At 33.6% G+C, this 19424-nt stretch overlaps 2 protein-coding genes across 6 annotated transcripts; both read left to right on the forward strand.

Annotated features, from left to right (window-relative positions):
• The first annotated feature begins 7996 nt into the window (after window positions 1–7996).
• Window positions 7997–12375, forward strand: LOC109179498 (phosphatidylinositol N-acetylglucosaminyltransferase subunit C-like). Of its 5 annotated transcripts, none has more exons than XM_019329004.1 (5): window positions 7997–8138; window positions 8243–8304; window positions 8853–8961; window positions 9088–9157; window positions 11369–12375. In XM_019329004.1, exon 5 carries the CDS (start codon window positions 11389–11391, stop codon window positions 12340–12342), a length of 954 nt encoding a protein of 317 aa, XP_019184549.1. In that variant the 5' UTR covers window positions 7997–8138; window positions 8243–8304; window positions 8853–8961; window positions 9088–9157; window positions 11369–11388; the 3' UTR covers window positions 12343–12375. The 5 variants fall into 5 exon arrangements, with proteins under 5 accessions (XP_019184549.1, XP_019184550.1, XP_019184551.1 ...); XM_019329005.1 differs by having other exon boundaries at window positions 9091–9157; XM_019329006.1 differs by having other exon boundaries at window positions 9094–9157.
• A 3838-nt stretch (window positions 12376–16213) lies between these two features.
• Window positions 16214–19001, forward strand: LOC109179499. Its single transcript, XM_019329009.1, has 2 exons — window positions 16214–17298; window positions 18478–19001. Exons 1-2 carry the CDS (start codon window positions 16657–16659, stop codon window positions 18769–18771), a joined length of 936 nt encoding a protein of 311 aa, XP_019184554.1. The 5' UTR covers window positions 16214–16656; the 3' UTR covers window positions 18772–19001.
• The last annotated feature ends 423 nt before the right edge of the window (window positions 19002–19424 follow it).

The raw sequence follows: 19424 nt of genomic DNA on the forward strand, positions 1-19424 counted from the left end.
ATTTTTGAGGAGTTTTTGTATATGTGATTAAAAAAGAGAAAATGAGAGGAAATAAAAAATGGAGAAAAAAAAACAAAACAAAACCTGAATTTAAAAAAAAAAAAAAAAAAAAAACAGTCAAAGCTTTAATTAACGCGCCAGGTTGGGCGCTAGTTGGCCTTCACGCAGCCTTGGCTGCAATTCTTTATTTAATATGATGGGTCCCACCAACTGACAAAATCCCCCCAAATAACATAACCAACCCAATTCTTCTCTCACCTATTTCTCTCTCATCCACCATGACATTTTTTCTTCAAATACCGTGAACAATCCCCTATTGGGGTTGCTCTGATGGCCCTCTTGATCTCATGACTCTCTCCACCAGACCGCCCGACTGTCTAATTATGTACTTTATGTATAGTATCTAGCTAGTTATTTTTGTGTGTGTGGTGTAATTATTATTTGATGTGTATTTATGATTTTAAGACAATTAGATTTTGGGAAGTTATGATAGATTAATGCATGATTTAACTTAGAAAACTATATTGGAATGCTGCTCATAACCTGTCCAAAAATTGCACAATTTATGCACACTAAATTAAATTTAAATTCCAAACTAATACACAATTGTAATCAGACGAGAACCATTGATCTTCCCTCCTCTACCTTGAGAGTCTCCATGGGTGAAATCTCTCGTCCTTCCTGCCACTTCCACCTCGAACCCTTCCTTTCATGGAAGTAGAGATGTCAATCTTAGCCCTAAACTAACGGGCTAGCAGGGCCGGTCCTGAGGCAAGGGCAACCTGGGTCCCATGCTTGGGGAGGGTCCCATCCTATCTCTTATATATATATATAATATATATGTATTGAGTATAAGTAATTTATATACATGTATTTTATAGTATGGTGAATTAGTTTGGTTGGTAATATACTTGAATTTCAACCTCATTTAATCAAAGGCCTGTGTTCCAATCCTTCTCTTTACATTTTTGAGTTCCTCAACTTTACTTCTTTGCTTATATTCTAATGTATATTTTAAAAATTTATTTTTATTGATTTTTTTGTATTTAATACGGAGTAGTATTTTTAATGTAGTTTTTAAATATATAAATTTTCATATATTTATACTAAACATATTATGAAATTTTTTTATATTAAATATATAAATTTTTATATTAAATTTTTAATGCAATTTCTAAATTTATTAATTTTTATATACTATTTTCAAAAAATAAATAAATAAATTTTTATATACTTATACTAAACATATTATGAAAAATTGAATTAAAAAAACTTCAATCAACTCATGTTAACAAAACAAGACACGTAAAAATAGAACGGAGGGGGTTATATGATATATATATTTTGAGATTGAATTATAAAAAAAAAAATTAAAAGATAATTTACTCTGTACCTTTTTATGAATATGTAATCAATGTAATATAGAAGCTTCTATCATGTGTCATTATATGTATTCAAATTATTCTTAAAAAAGTTTAAAATTTATCTATTTAAAAGAAAAAGTATTTGTATTGAAAAAATATTTATAGAAGTCATATAAATAATATAGAAGATGTATGATTTATAATATGTTTTATGTTCAAACTATTTTATCTAGACAATTATGTTTAATATCTTTTTGCATTTTTTTATTGCGTTTTGAAATATTTTAATTTCTTGCTCCTAGTCAAAAAAGATTTTTAGCTTTCCATATGTTTGTAATTATTGTTTTATAAATTTTTAATAATAATTAATTTATTATTTATTATGATAAATGTTATTTTTTATAAGTTTACTCGATTTTAAATTATTTGTTCATTTTTATAATCTATAATATTATTTATTTATGAAGGCACTTATACAATTATTTATTATTTTGCATTAAGGAAAGCACCTAGAAATTTTTTTCATGATTATTATTGTGTATGTAAAATTGTTAAAAACTTATTAATCTTATTTAAAGTTATTGATATTAGTAATTTTTCCTTATTTAATTTAAATTTTAGGCATGAAATATATATTAACCAGGGCTCATTTTTTTTAATCTTGCCCTGGGCCTATAAAATGATAGGACCGGCCCTGCGGGCTAGCTCAATAACTCCTGAAAATTATAGGGTTAGGATTGAAAATGATGGAAGCCTTCTTCCTAGCTTCCACTTCTACCTTGAATACCGCGCAGCTTCAATTCATGGAAGCTAAGGCCATCTCCAACCCATTACACCAAATTTTACATCAAATGAAATATTCCCAGCATATTTTTATACCAAATTTTATTCATCTCTAACTCATTACACCAAATTCTATTTCTACACTAAAATAATTTGTTTTCTCATAAATTAAAACTTTAATTTTTAAATATAACATTTAATTGTAATGCAAATAATATTTTTATTCCACAATAATATAACATATAACAACTATTATATTTTTAATTTTCAAAATTACCATATTGTTTCTACATATGTTCAATCAATGCATTACGGAGTGCATAATGCGCTTCTCTGTCTTTAGCAGAAGTGTTTTCAACCGTTGGATTAAATCTCAACAATCTTAACCATTCATTAGTATGCATATCTTTTCAACGCACATTCCAACTAAAGATATGAAAAATCTTATCACAAACTTTAGCAGAAGTGTTTTCAACCGTTGGATTAAATCTCAACAATCTTAACCATTCATTGGTATGCATATCTTTTCAACACACATTTCAACAAAAGATATGATATTTTATCACAAACTTTATCATGAGTCTTTTCATCTATAAATTCTACACTTGGATTGCCAAAGTAAAACCACCACTCTTTGGATTCTCAAATCCCCTCTTTGATTTTGCAACACCTCTCCATTCTCTTTGCAAAATGTCGAGCTCACGCACAATCCAAACTCAATCGAGGAGGATCAACTTCTGTGTCGTGTATTGTGATATTAGCCAAGATCCTAAAATTGGTAAGAATCAAACACAACAAGAATTTTGGACTCGTATTGGGATTGAGTACCAACAAATAATGGTGATATTCGACCTTGGAGATCTCTTCAAATTCGGATGCAAAATATAATGGCAGCTCTTTCAAAATTAAGAGGATGCATCCGCCAAATTGAAAACATGAACCCGATCGGAGCATCTGAACAAGATATTGTGAGTACTATATACATGTTTTATTAGTCATTTGCTTAAATTGTGAGTAGAGTTTTTTCCCAAAATGGTCCCTTGACTATCGCTCATCCTCAATTTTGCATTTCGACTTTTAATTGCACCCAATGTGGTCCTTTGACTTTTAAAAACTCTCCCAAATCGGTCCTCCGTTAGAAATTCCGTCTATTGAGTGTTAAAATGAAGGGCATTTTCGTCCGTTTACCTATTATATGCCTAATATACTCTGAAAAAAGACGAGGGACCATTTTGGGAATAGTCGAGGGATCATTTTGGGAAAAACTCATTTATTTATTTCATTTTTGTTTATTTCCATTTTTTTAAGACTATCAAATTAGAATTTCTATACATTTTTTTTCTTACAAATATAAATAGTTAAAATCCACAATCAAAAGTCAAAATTTTAAACTTTCTCTACAAATTTTTTCCTTCTATCTAAACATACCAACTTCTCTCTATTCCTATCAAGTTTTACAATAAGTATCGTAAGTTTCAAAAATATAATACTCACACACACACACACACACACACACACACACACACACACACACATATATATATATATATATATATACACACACACACACACACACACACACACACACACACACACACACACACACTTCAATAGACAATCAATCACTATGTATCACATTAAATATTATTTTTACCAATAAAAATAACATTACTATTTATCAGTTTAGACACCCAAAATGTACGCTTCATTTCTCGGTCAGTATGCCTTTGAAAATAAAATTATTATTTTTACAATCAATCGCTATGCTTCTAGCACTTCTTGGAACTGAGAAGTACGCGTCACTTCTCGGTCAATGACAAAATCTTAGAAAATATTTTTGAAAAGTTGGCTTAACTTAACTTGCAAGGCCATTAGTTTCATTCCAAAGTTAGTATAAATCATAACTACCATTTCCAAATGCCTATCTACCAAGAAGTACATCATGCTAAAGAGAGTCTACAACTATGGCTATCAATTTTATGTGTTAAACGACAAGTAAAATAAACCGGCCAAATGCAAAAATAATTAGCACAAAACAAGCAATTCTAAACCTAAAGCCTCATCATTTTTCAATATTACAAGTTCTTGTCATTTTGAAGTTTGTTTGTATTTTATATATGAATATTAATAAACTTAAATTTGAAAGTTAAACTTGTTTACCAAAGTACGAAACTTATTGTAAAACTTGATAGGGATAGAGGAAAAATTTGTATGTTTAGACAGAAGGAAAAAATTGTAGAGAATGTTTAAAAACTATTTATATTTGTAAGAAAAAAAAAATCTATAGAAATTCTAATATGATAGTCTTAAAAAATGGAAATAAATAAATGAATTTTACCCAAAATGGTCCCTCGACTATTCTTCAGAGTATATTAGGCATATAATAGGTAAACGGACAAAAATGCCCTTCATTTTAACACTCAATAGACGGAATTTCTAACGGAGGACCAATTTGAGGGAGTTTTTAAAAGCCAAGGGGCCACATTGGGTGCAATTAAAAGTCGAAATGTAAAATTGAGAATGAGCGATAGTCGAGGGACCATTTTGGGAAAAAACTCATTGTGAGTACTTTGTACATATTTGTTATTTATTTGCTTATATTTATGATTTATAACAACTAGATAGAGCAAAAGGCTAGATTTATTGTCACAAGATGCCAAATTTCAAAGGGGGTTTGGATTTGATCAAGTATGGCCTATCTTTAAGGACCTCTATAAGGAATGAGCAACTGCAAATTGTTGCAAAGAAAGCTAACGAGCGAACATATAGAGGAGGGGTTGAATCAAGTAGCTAGTCAATTTAATCATGTAACACCTCACTTTTTCTAAACTTAATTACAATTCTAAATCATAATTAACATAACTAAGCAGCGGATAAATAACTTATTAAGAAAGCTAGTGGGAGTGTCACCGCCACGATCACCATTCCAGGGTGATCGCACAGGCTAAGGATAGAACTAGAAACTAAATAAATAACTAACAATCCATCAAGCTTAATTAAAGCATAAGGGGGATAAACACACCCCAATGTCTACATCATCAAAACGCATCCAAACATCATTAGTCTAAAATCCGGTAGATAAAGTCATAAGCAAAACATAAAGAGTTTAGGCTTCTAAAACTAATATACTAGTCTAACTCGATCACTTCGCAATGCTGGGCCCACCTGAAAGACGTTTTACAAGCAACACATAGACAAATAGGAAAACACCCATTAGCACGAGGCTAAGTATAACCACACTCAACCCTGTAAAGTACTATAGAATATACTTTGAAAAACATTTGATAACATTCATAAACAACAATCTCATCTCATAGGCAACTATAATCACACCACATACTTTCTATATACTTGCAACCTATAATATCAACAGGCATGTTTCAAAACAAAAGACTTAACAACATAGATATTTCCACACGTGAACATCACAACAAACTTATCAAAGCAACCCATGCTTACAAATAAATTCATGCTAATAAACCATACGAAATTTATCTTCATGCTCTCAAGTTCTCATCATGTAAGCTGGGTTACAAGACTTCAAATGTAACTAAACAATCATGCTCGATGTACAAATTTTGAATCATCACTCTCGTTATGCAATCTCATGCAATACTCTACTCAAATGCAATCTCGTGCAATACTATAAATATACTCATATGCAATCTCGTGCAATACTATAAATATACTCATATGCAATCTCGTGCAATACTATATTCATATGCAATCTCGTGCAATACTATAAATATACTCATATGCAATCTCGTGCAATACTATAAATATACTCATACACTCGTTGTAAAATAGAATACTTTCTGTGGAGGTCTCATTGAGCCATAAATGACTTGCTTTCTTTCTTTCTTTTCTTAGAGTCGCAATGACTCACTTCTTTCTTTCTTGGAGTCGTAATGACTCACTTCTTTCTTTCTTAGAGTCACAATGACTCATTAATTCTCTTTAAATGGACGAGGTAGGAACTTCACCAAAGGGTGAATGAACCTATCCGGGCACGGCGTCTAGCCGACCTAATACTCTGCTCGTCCATCGAACCACTCTCTTGGTTCTATGCTCAAACTCTGTGGAATCAGGTATCGAACTATTAGCGTGCAAACCCCCTGACCAGGATTCCAAGCCTGCTGCAAGACTTGGGAATACACAACAATTCCCCAGCTTTGGTTTATTGTGATAGCAAATCAGCTATTGCCATTGTTGAAAATCCGGTTTTCCATGAGAGAACCAAGCATATAGAGATCGATTGTCACCTTGTGAGGAAAAAACTTCAAATGGAACAATAAAACTGCTGCATGTTTCCACTCATAACCAGCTGGCAGATGTGTTTAATCTTCTGTGATCTAATCTCCATGCTGAATCTCCATTGCATATTCGTTCTAGCTTGCAAGGGAGATATCAACTCATACAATAGGCAAAAGCTTAGACAATGCTTCTTGTAACCAACCATAACAGACTAAGTAACAAACTTTCTGTTAGTGGTCTCTGTATATATAGCTTCACTGTTACATTATTGGAAGTTGAATGAAATACTTTTTCTGTTTCTCACCATTCTTTCTAGCTTCTTCTTCATTTCGTGAAAATACCATACCATACATACCAGAATATTATAAAAATTGTATATATCCCCAATTTGAGGGAATAACCCAAAAATTCCGGCCCACAATTTTTCGAGGCCCAATTGTGAAAACGAAATTATACTCCGCATATATTTAATTTTTGGGATAGTTATGCTGTGCATCCGTATGCACCATGCATAATGTTGTTGCTGGGAATTGAACCTGAATTTTTTTTTTAAGGGGAGACATGCGTTTTTAATAAAACGACGTCGTTTTTGCATCCGTATGCACCATGCATGGTGCATACGGATGCAGAGCATAATTTGCCTTATTTTTGGTGTCTATATAAATTCAATCATTATTATGTAGATCATGATCCACACATGTATGTGAGCTATACTATTAAATAATGTATATTAAATACACAAATAATGTATTTTTAGTATATTAAAAATATATATTTTATTCAGAGAAAGTACATTATTTGAGTACTGAAAGTATATTATTTGTATAAGGGTCTACCTTGCATTGTGAACTTTGGTATAAGAATGACATTCAGATTTTGTACTTGCAGTTAACACATTACCTATAATTAACCGTTTATGAACCTATAAACAAATTGAAGGCAAATATGTGAACTACAAACACATAACATGTTAACCAACATTTTAGGTGTTTGCAGTTAACATATCATGTACTGGCAATTAATAGTTTATGTGTTGTAGTTATTATGTTATGTGTTGATAATTGGCATGTAATGTGCCTTCAAATTGTTCATAAGTACAAAATTATTAACTACAAGTACAATAAGTGCAATCGTTATATCGTGCACCAAAACGCACAATGCACTGGCAAAAAATGACGTCATTTTTATAAGTTGTGTGGGAAGTTGACGCGATGGACACCGTTTCGTCCGTCCAATTCCGTTACAGTTTTTTTTTTAACACTTATGTTTATATGTATTTTTTTAAGAGTTGATGTGTATTATGTTAAGAGTTCATGTGTATTATGCATTACGTTAGATTATGTGTATTATGTTAGGAGTTTATGTGTATTCTACTATACAATTTTGTACATCCGAAATATGATTTTTTTTTTTTAAAATTTTTAAATGTTAACGACAGAAAAAAAAAAAAAAACGACGTTATTTTAACCACGACGTATAATGCGTTGTGCGCTCTGGTGCACGATATAATTTGTCCCCCCTAAGTGTAATAACATAATTTTTTGGAAGTTCACAATGACTTCGTCCATGATATGACAATTGATGAAAATTTGTCCATTTTAGTCAATTTTACTCTCTTTCTCTCGTCTCCTCCTCGGCTCCTCTCCGTGTTTTCCCTCGTTGTCTAACGATTAACGAACTCCCTCCATGTCTCACAGATCAGTCATATATCTCTTCTCTCGCGGGCCACAGTGCAATGTAAGAACTCAGGTCTTCTTTCCCCAATCCCTCTTTTCATGAATTCCTTTTGTTTCACTCGTAGTCTCAAGGATCTGCACTGCACTCTACAATCTCTTTGCTAGGGTTTGAGCCAGAGAGGATGACAAAATCACCCATTCATAAATGTTGCTCTTAAGTGATTTAGGTAAATTTCAATATTTCGTTTTCCTTTTCATGTTAACGTGTATACTTGCCTTTGCTTCTGCCTATTTTCAAGTCGTAGTGTGCAGCTTTTGTTTGTTTAAAACAGTGTGTTCCTTGTTATGGCAGTTGCAGATTAACTTAATCTTGCCAATAATTTTATTTTCAAGAAAAAAAAAAGCATGTAATTTCTCATTGTTCATTTCTTCCCCTTACAGTTTCTTGCATAAATAGAAGAAAACAATGATAAAGCTTCATCAGTGTTTTAAGCTTTGAGGTTTGAGATTTCATATTTTGAATTGGAGTTAATGATCATATTGCTGAGCGCTGTTTTCAAATTCTTACTTTTGTTTAGGATTAGGATGAAAACTTATCTTGCAAATGAATTTCTTCCTTACTTTTAGTGGAGTAAGATCTCCATTGACATTTTAAAAGCTCAAACTTCCTAATGATGACCTAGCTAGCCCAGGCAGACACATCATGATCAAATCCTGTTATTTTTGTTAAAAGATGATTTTTGTATATAATATCTCAATTAAATGTTTGTTACAGGACAGAGGACTATGACTAGCTTAGACCCCTTAACTATCAAGGAGCTGATGTCTTCCTCCTTGCATTCTCTCTCATAAGTAGGCCTAGTTTTGGAAACATTTCAGTAAAGGTAATCTTTTTACAGCATTCATTTTCCATTATTGATTATTATATCCGACAGAGTAGTGGAGTTAAATTCTTGGATCATGTAAGTGATCATAATTTCTTTTCTTGTTTTATGCTATTTGTTATGTAGAAGAAGTTGGTTCCAGAGCTAAGAGATTATGCACCTTCAGTACTCATTATTCTAGTGGGGACCAAACTAGGTAAGCGTTCTTCTTTCTTAAAAATTAATGTCTGTTATGTACTTTCTTTATCAGGATGAATTTTCTTGTTTCTTTAGAGTAATAAACTAATAATTTTCAAGTCCCTAGCTAAATTGAATATCTTTAAGACTTTAAAAAAAGTAGAGCTCTTCAATTCCCCTCTTCTTCCACTTATTGATTGAGATAAATTGGTGGGATTAGAGCTTGACACTCGGTTATATGACTCAATAGTGAAGAAAGATAAGTACTTGCTACTAGGCATACATATGATGCAGATGCACTGCTGCTACCATACAAGTGCATCTGATCAGGGATGGCATAAGTAGGTGATGATGAGAGATATTTCTGTGACTTTGTTTACTGAACATCATATCACTATCAGTATCATGTGATGTGAAATTCTGCAAATTTTACCAAAGCTTTGACCTTTGGAATTAAGAGAGACTGAAAACAGAAATATAACAAATAAAGTGGGACAAATAAATAAATTAAATGTGAATAGTTTTGAAATTAAAAGTTAAAAGAGTAAATACCCAAAATGGTCCCTCGACTATAGCTAAATTCACAAATTGGTCCTCGACTTTCAATTTCAACCAATTAAGTCCTTAACTTTGCAATTTTGACACGATTTGGTCCTCCATCTATTTGACCGTTTATTGATCGCGATCTTTGAGGATATATATGTAGTTTCACGTGCAAAGCTCAAGAGAACGCTCTTGGAGGTGACATCGTTGTTTCGGAGGGGGAAGTGCTTCTCCGCTTGTTGCTTGGGGATCACGAGCCGGTTCAGCTTAGAGAACGCTCTTGGAGGTGACAGTGCCGTTTCGGAGGGGGGAAGTGCTTCTCCGCTTGCTGCTTGGGGATCTCGAGCCGGTTCAGCTTGCCTACATCGCTTGGAGTCACGGCTTTCTCGAAGAGCCACTCCAGGGACTTCGGCGATTTATCTATCAAAAGCTATAATCTCTCCGGCATGGGGTGCAGCGCCGGCAGTGGATTCAAATGTAACAGTGCGGTTTAAAAATGCAACCGGAACCTTAAAAAACCGACGATGGACCATGAAATTACATATATATCACAAAAAAGTGCAGTCAACAAACGGTCAAATAGACAAAGGACCAAATTGTGTTAAAATTACAAAGTTAAGGACTTAACAGGTTGAAATTAAAAGTCAAGGACCAATTTGTGAATTTAGCTATAGTCGAGGTACCATTTTGGGTATTTACTCAAGTAAAAATGTGTAAAAGAAGTTATTTGAACGGTTGGCACATTACTTTTTAAGAGGCCAGATGGAAGGGGAATGAAAGTAGCTTTGTATATTTGTTATTGTTTGTTGTTGTTGTTGTTTTTTTTTTTTTTTTTTTTTTTTTTTTTTTTTTTTTTGAGTGATGTTACATTCTCCTTCTAATTTTACCTTTTTATATTTATCTCCTTTTCAAATTTGATTCTTTTTTGTCTAATTAATAAGTTATTTTTAAAAAAATTAAAGATGGAATATGTGTGGCATTCACAAGTAATTAATAAATATTGTCATGAGGTCTGATTATGTAAAATTAGGAGGTAAATGTAAATATTTTAGAGTACTGGAACTCTGGATGAATCAAATCCATCTTGATTCTTGAATGAAAATTTTGATTATGTATATCTTTAGACTTCATCTAATTTAACGCCTCTTGCCTCACTCCTCCCCACGCCATGTTTTGGCACAATCTCATCCTCAACTCATCAACTCCTCTTCCAGTAGCTTCACTTTCTTTCTCTGTTTATTTATTTATTTTATATAATGTCAGAGTTTTGTATAATATTTGAATGTATAGATTTCACTTCTGAGGTGAGGTGATCAATTTTCACTGCTGCATTAGTTTAATAGTTTAGCTAATAGCAGGCATAGTGCAATATGAAAATATAATTTATATATTATAGAACTTAATAGAACTATCTAACCATGAAGTGCTATAAGAGCCAGGCCTTTGTTTGATTAGAATTGGTATCACTGCTTAAAATATCCAGTTTCTCTGTGATACATTGATAAGTACCTTAAAACTATAATTGCATCAAACATGGTTGTTTTCATATTCTTTTATTTTGTTTTTACTTTATTGTTTTATTTTGATCATTACACTGGATTTTCTGTGACAATTCCAGAAGAGCATTTGTTTTTAGTGTAGACCCCTGCAGTGACATGTTGATAATCCTTTCAATTATGGTTTACAGGTTTTCTCGAGTTATATGACATGGAGAGTATCATGAGTGAAACCTCTTTTCCATCACAACCTAAATGGAGAAAAGTTGCTTTTGGAGGGATGCAACCTGGTTTTGATGACAATCATACAGATGAATCTTTCCTAGAAGATATGATTATGAATGGCAATGTTGTCAAAAGGGACTTGCTAAAGGTGATACAAGATTCAGTTTCAATTTCTCAGTATATTTGCACTGTTTGTCTTGTAGTTTTGGTTTGGACCTTTACTCTCAAATCCTCCTTGAATGAGAATTCACTTTTAGTTTTAAATGTTAGCCTTCTTGGACTGGGTTTCTTCACTCTTCTCTTAACTGCAGACATGCTCTCCTTCAATCTTCTTCTCAGTTATGTTCTGAAGATTTCCTTCTTTATTACTGGGTTGTATATGTTGTCTCCTATCTACCATACTCTTACTCGGTCTATAAGCTCAGATTCTATATGGGCACTAATAGCTTCTCTCCTCGCAATCCATCTCTCCCTGCACAATTACTCAGGATCCACCGTAAAAGCTCCCGGAACTTTAGAAAATCCTACCCTTACAAGCAATATCTCTCTGAATGCTTCTATAGTGGCTTCACTTCTGATTGCTTCTCGCCTTCCATCAAGGCTTCATGTATTTGCCATTGTGCTGTTCTCCTTGCAAGTTTTTCTATTCGCTCCATTGGTCACCTACTGTGTGAAGAAGTACTCGTTCAGATTGCACCTGTGTTTTTCCTTTGGGTTAATGGTCTTGACATTAGTTCTCATTTACCAGTTGCACACACTACTCTTTCTTTTATTGTTGGCTGTGCTTATCTTTGTCGATCTGGTATGCCCTTATTGGTTGATACAACTTCAAAAGTATAAGTTTGAGAGGGCTTATTGGTTGATACAACTTCAAAAGTATAAGTTTGAGATTAATGGCCCCTGGGACGAGGCAAAACTCTGTTTTGCTATCACAGAATGAGCAACCAAGTCTGTGGAAGATCCAATTTTGATAAACAGTTCCAGGTGCAGATGCTTTGAATTAGCTACCTAGCCTTGCATTGCACAACCCCAATGCCCTACATACAGTAAGTACTTCATTTCTTTAGCAATTTCAATCTCTGTAAGCGGAAAAAGATCGTCTTGCTAAAATGTATCTTGATGGAACCATGTGAGTTCTAAGAATGATACCCATCAGGTTTTGTGTTTGAGTTATTGTCAGGGTTGTAAAAATTAGCCTAGGTAGCCGCCTAGACCCTAGGCCGAGGGGATTTTTAACCCTAGGTGCCTTTTAGTAGGCTGGCTGACTCGGCCAAGTTGGCTCCTAACTCAGCCAAGTCGGCGCCCTCGGCCGAGTTGGTGCCCTACTTGGCAGAGTCGGCGCCTAATTCAGCCGAGTTTTGTTTTTTGTTTTTTTTTTAAAAAATAATTTTTAAGGGTTCAAGGTGGCTACACATTATTGCAACCTTGGTTATTGTTAAATCTCACAAGGAGTTCTAATACTTGTTTCTCTATTTATATGCTCGAGTTTTTCGCACTTTGGTCCCACGACTATAGTGTTACTATCAATTCACGACTTTCAAACCTTGCAATCTCGGTCAACGATTTTTTTTTTTTTTTTTTTTTTTTTTTTTTTTTTTTTTTTTTGTTGTTGTTGTTGCAAAAATGGTCCTTTCAGTCCATTTTCCGTCAATTTCTCACCGGAGTAAGAACCATTTCTGGCAAAAGTGGGCTAGAAAATTGACGGAAAATGGGCCGGACGGAAGGACTATTTTTGCAAAAAAACAATAGTCGTGGACCGAGATTGCAAGGTTTGAAAATTGTGGATCAATCATGATAGTGCCACTATAGTCGTGGGACCAAAAGTGCGTATTTATTAAATTTGAATCGAAACTTTTTATTTTACTCCAACTACATATCATTTTTTTTTTGAATACTATTAACTTTATTACAATGTAGTATGTGTTCTACTTTTTCTAACTACTGTAGCCAAAAGAGTTAATACCCCATCACCGAGATTCGATCTTGTTACTTTCCCTCAAGGAGAGCCATAGGGGTGCCATTTGACATATTATTAGTTGTTGTCATCTTGCATTGCAAGGATTCCTAACAATGACAAGTCATTTGTTTCTTCTATTCTTCATTTCTTTTCTTAATTCTAATAGTGACAAGATTTTACGGATGGTTGAAGCTAAACCGTTGAAATAAAGCAATTGCCAGCTACCTACTAAAGAATGACATGGATGATTAGTCATTGAATAAATATGTCTTTTGGCATTTAATAATTATATCTATAGATAAAAATAAAAGATGTATAATGATTAATGAGTGAGGGTTTTCACTGTGACATTTTTCTGGTTATGATTTGAGATTTTAGGGGGACACTATGACAAGTCTCTTCCAGTTAAACAATATAGAACAAATTTTTGTTTTTTTTTTTTTTTTTCAAAATGTTGAATTCCTAACCTCAAGGACTTCCCATACCTTGATTTGACAGAGCATGTGAGAGGATGTAAATTACTGTAACTCAGTGGTTCAACAGACAATACTAAATGCCAATGTACACAAGAGATCTGTCTACTTTGAACATATAGAACAATTTTGACAAGACACTATGAAGAGTGTAGTAAAAAAATGTAGAATAATCTTGATTATTTATATGGGATGATCAGACGAATAAAAGGTTGAAAATTTGGAGAAAAATACAGGGATGCATTTTTGCAATTATTACAAATATGAGAGTGTATTGGTGGATAACTAATAGGGCTATTAAATTTGTTGTGTGTAATATATTAGTGCACCTTATAATGCAAATAAGCTTGATGCACTATCAATTATTCACTTTTTTTTTTTTTTTTTTTTGTTTTTTTTTTTTTAACCAAAAGACATGTTTTCACTTGAATCTATTCTCTTTTTTTTTTTTTTTTTTTTTAAATTTTTTTTTTTTTGAGTACTACTGACTTTGTTACACTGCAATATCTATTGATAACTACTTTCTCAACCTACTGAAGCACAAAGAATCAATACCGCCTCTATTGAGTCTTAAACTCACAAATTCATATATGGGAGAACAACTTGGTGTCATTAGACCACAAGGACCTTGGCTTGGGTACTTGAACCTAATGCTTTCTACACCTATTGCATCCAAACTCGCATTCTCACGTGACAGGGATATTTAAATGTAACGCAACGCAATTCGTTAGAAATCCAATCCCTCAATGTGTTTGTGTAAAACATATTGAACTCTTCATTTGATGATCGAATATTGAAAGTTTATATAGAGGTAATAAAATTCTCAACTAAAAGTCTAAGCTGATAGTTAGATTGTGCACATTAATGGTTATATGCTCAACACGCCCCCCACGTGTGCGGCGGGTTCCAAACAACACGCACGTGGACCGTAGTCGCTTAGATTCGAACCCATAACTGTAATTTTGGTCTAGCTCTGATACCAAATTGAAGCATGTGTTCCATCTCAACTAAAAGCCTAAGCTGATAGTTGGATTGCACATTAATAGTTATATGCTCAACACTAGCATATGAGTTTTAAAATGCTTATACATTAGTACCCACAATAAAGTGGGTGCCTACAAACCCCAAATACTTGTACGTTGGTGTCTAGAACAAAATTGAGTCCATTTGAACCTTGCCTCAATGTATGTTAGCAAAGCAAAATTTCTCAACCTATTCGTATTTTAATCCATTAGTTAACTAAGACTATGTGGTCTAATGGTACAATGGTACCGGGTTGAATTTTCATTTGAAAGGTTGTGAGTTTGAGCCTTCTTTGTGTTTCAGTAGATTGAGAAAGTATATGAACAGACACTACATTGTAATAGAGCTAGTAACATTCAAAAAAAAAATCCATTAGTTATGTTTATTTTGTTTTGATAAATTCATGAAATTATGAAGGTGCTGTAGGTGGTGCATATATTACATGAGACAAAAATAATTAATGTCAGAATCATACTGTAACGTACGAACATGGGCATTGCGTAATCGATAATATTTATTTTTATTCCAGTTGAGCCGTTGATCAAATCTAGATCAATGGTTCAAAACAATAAATTTTTTTTTTTTAAAAACACGCGTCAACGAAGGAGAAAAGTAAAGTGTAAAAGTGATGCACTTTATGTCTTTTCATTCTCACTTAATTTTTTTTTTTTTTTGGCTCCGCACATATATATATATATATATATATATATATATATATATATATATATTTGAAACGATGAAATAATATTATACATATTGTGTTTTTATCTTTTTATCTCTATTATCATTATTATTATTATTATTATTATTATTATTATTATTATTATTATTTTTTTTTTTGTTTCTTTGTGATTATTGTCATGTGCACTCCTTGTCACCCTTCTTCAATTGACAATGAATTACTCAAGACCGGATAGATAAATGTCTGTCCTTATATGGCTTTTCTCTCTCTTTTTAATTTCTATTTTCTATCTAATAATTTTTATGATTAAATATGACAATGTCTACTTACGAATACTTAATATTTACACGAATACTTAATATTTACGTTTCTATGTGTCATTAATTTTTTTAATATTTAATTATTATGTCGATTATTTATTACCTTGTAATGAATCAACCCAGTCATACACAACTAAAGAGTTTTTTGTTCGATTATAGATTTTCTGGACCAGTCAACTAAAACAGCTAATCTTGTTCAAGAATTTAAGGTTTGAACCCGAAACTTTTGCTAAAAGTGAAAGCACTTACTTGGAGTGAATAAATGAACGAGAATGTAGTTTTCACAGGGTAAAACAACAATACTACTATTTATCCATTTAACCCATATTTTATGCATAAATGATAGTGGGATGAGAATTCATATTCAGAATCCCCAAAAAACATTCCATAATTGGGCCATAGCAGAAAGCACAACACCTTTAGGCTTTAACCCTCCCCCCTAGACTCTAACCAGTCACCTGAAGAACTCACTCTGTCCTCCTTAATCCTTATTTAAGGATTAAAACTTGTGCCTTTGCTCATCACCAAAATGTTTGAAGGGATTAATGAAATAATCCCCCTCTGATGGATCAAGATCAAGATCAAGATCAAGATTGCTAGCTTTGTGGCATTGAAGTCTGATCAAGAAACACCAGGTTTCTTGAAATCTGTGGGGATGGTTCAAAACAGGATTTTGAGGTTCTCAAGGGATTAAATTGGGTTCTTGAACAAGCAAGCTAAGAAAGATTGTTTGATTCTTTGGTTCTTTATTTTCTCAAGAGCACATCAACTAACATATTTCTGCAGATAGCCTGCAGGAATGTTAGAAACTATTTCATCTGTGCAGAAATTCAATTATTCACCAATACACAGAGGGATTAATGCATACAAGAAAAGGGCAGATTTGATTACCAAAGTTAAGACAAAACCACCGTCCTCGTCGCCTTCTGTACTGCAATCAAGGTGCAAAAGCCCAGATTCTTCCTGGTTGATGATGGCTCATCAGCAGGAAAACACCATAGGCATCATTGGTGGCCTGTCTGCAATGGCCACTCTCACCTTCCTGGAAAAGCTCGAGTTCTGGAGTTCAAGAAACGCGGAGAAACACCACGTGCCCTTCATCGTCTGCAGCGACCCTGCAATAATAAGGAAGAACAACAACAACATTGGACTGCAGCAGCAGATGATTGCTGAGAATCTGTTGCAGAAAAGGTTGTTCCTCGAGGAATCCGGTGCGGGCTGCATTGTCATGCCTTGCCACATGTCTCACCTCTGGTACCCACATGTCTCCAGAGGATGTTCTGTGCCATTTCTTGATGTGAGTGAGTGTGTTGCCAGAGAGCTGAAAGAGGCAAATCTGAAGCCAGTTGAAGGTGGGAGAAGTAATGTGAGAATTGGTGTTCTTGCTGCTGCAGATTCACCTCTGCTTGCTACATTCTATCACCAGAAACTTCACTCTCAGGTACATCATTTTATAACTCCAAACTACTTCACATATACAACACAACCTACCTTATTAATCAACAATATAATAAGAAGAAAATCCACCATCCACTACCCGAAGGAATCTAGGTTTCCTGCCCGCACGGGCTTAACTGTACTCACTGATCCAGTAGGCAGTATTTGGGAGAAGAGATTAAGGTTCGAACCTCCACGACGGCAGTGTGAGGATTATGTCCAAAGTGGACAGATCCCTTATGGATGCTGACATTTGACCATGTCTGCTGATCCACTGAGTTATCGTGATTTACATCATCCCAAATGCCTTTGGGACTGGAGATTCAAGGGAGAAGGAATCTAGATTTCCTGCCCGTACCGGTTTAACTGTACTCATTGATCCAGTAAGCAGTATTTGGGAGAAGAGACCAAGGTTCGAACTTCGGTGACAACAGTGTGAGGATTATGCCCAAAGTAGGTATATTCTTGTGAACGCTGGCATTTGACCTTGTCTGCTGACCCGTAGAGTCACCGTAATTTAAATCCTCCCAAATATCCTTGAGACTGGAGATTCAAGAGAGAAGGAATCTAAGTTTCCTTAAATAAGGTATCGAATTATAAAGTTAGCAATACTTTGGCCCCGGCTTAATCAAAATTATGTACCAAAAAAAGTATAAGGGAAAATGGGAGTTCGATCTAGTCCTCCAATCGTAGGCAAATAGGCTATTCAGTCTCTCAATCATTTGTGCAGATTGTGACGGAACTAGTCTCTAAGGTGATGAAAATTAAACTTGATTTTGATTGCTAAATGCTCAAAACTCTACATTTCAATGTTATTTTTGCAAATTGTGCAACATTCTTCTCTACATGTTCAATAATATATATAATCAACATTCCCTAAACTACAAAGTTGATTTTTTTTTTTTTTTTTTTTTTTGAAAAGGAACAAAGTTGATTTTATTAATTAGGGAGAAAATTAAAGTACTTTACTTTAAATACACAAAAATTAAAAAAAAAAACATTAAAAAGCTAATGCATTTAATCAACTATCAACTAACAGCTAATTTAACAAACACTTTACTACAATCAGCTTATGCTATCAACTTAATAAGCTAACAGCTATTTACCGAACACCCCTACATCTTAGTTAATTGATGAAGTGTTGAACATATATATATATATATATATATATATATATTCACAGGGGTTGGAGTGCATTTTAGCAGACAAACCGACGAGAGAGCATATGGTGATTCCGATGATGGAAGCACTGAAGCAGAAGGACATGGAAGGGGCTCGGAATCTGCTAAGGATTGCAGTTCAGGTTCTTCTGGTACGAGGTGTGAACCTTGTCATCCTCGCAGCAGATGAATTCCAAGGCCTTTTGCCTTGCGACGATCCTCTTCTCAACAAATGCATCGACCCCATGGATGCATTGGCCAGATCAGCCATCAAATGGGCACTACACAAATCTAAACCAATAATCATAGAACAGTAGTACACTCAGGGTGTGTTTGGTTGACAGGTTTAGCTTTAAGGAATGGGTATCAATGTGATTGGTATTGTTTGGTTGATAGGTTTTTAGCAGGGTTGTTCCAATACAAATAGAAGTCATGTGCGACATCTAATTTTGAGCCCTTTTCACAAGAATATCTATTAATCTAGAATCAAGGGCATCCTAATTTCTTGGATCACATATGTCAAATAAAAACGAATCATTTGGTTTAACGTTGTGACCACCATCATCTAAACAACCATCAACATTATTATCATTTTCATCGTCACAGTGATATTATATCATTGTTATGCACACTATCATTTAAATTTTTTCTAGCCTCACAATCACCTTGATCTTCTTTGTGAAGATTAGCATGTAACAAATTTTCATTGACATCATTATTTTGCTCATTGTTATTCTTTTGTAATGAATTTTTCAAGAGCTCCATTTTGAGATTGAGTTAGTTGTTCAATTCATCTTTTCTTTTTATGTTTCTCAGACCCATATGAATATTTTCTAGAAAACATCGTTACAAAATCCTAAGAAAAAAATTGTTTAGAATCTCTATCAATAAATATTTTAGGAAATTTATTAAGAAACAAACTCTTGAATATATTATTCCCTAATTTAGGGAATCCTGAGTGCATATTACT

Source organism: Ipomoea nil, unplaced genomic scaffold, assembly GCF_001879475.1.
Source record: "Ipomoea nil cultivar Tokyo-kokei standard unplaced genomic scaffold, Asagao_1.1 scaffold0926, whole genome shotgun sequence".
NCBI classification, from domain to species: Eukaryota; Viridiplantae; Streptophyta; class Magnoliopsida; order Solanales; family Convolvulaceae; genus Ipomoea; species Ipomoea nil.

Excerpts from the sequence above, each read along its gene's own strand:
- LOC109179499 (XM_019329009.1), top strand. The coding sequence starts at position 16,657 with ATGTTAGAAACTATTTCATCTGTGCAGAAATTCAATTATTCACCAATA. Across the intron at positions 17,299-18,477 it reads ACCAGAAACTTCACTCTCAG|GGGTTGGAGTGCATTTTAGC; the intron begins GTACATCATTTT and ends ATATATTCACAG.
- LOC109179498 (XM_019329007.1), top strand. The coding sequence starts at position 11,389 with ATGGAGAGTATCATGAGTGAAACCTCTTTTCCATCACAACCTAAATGG.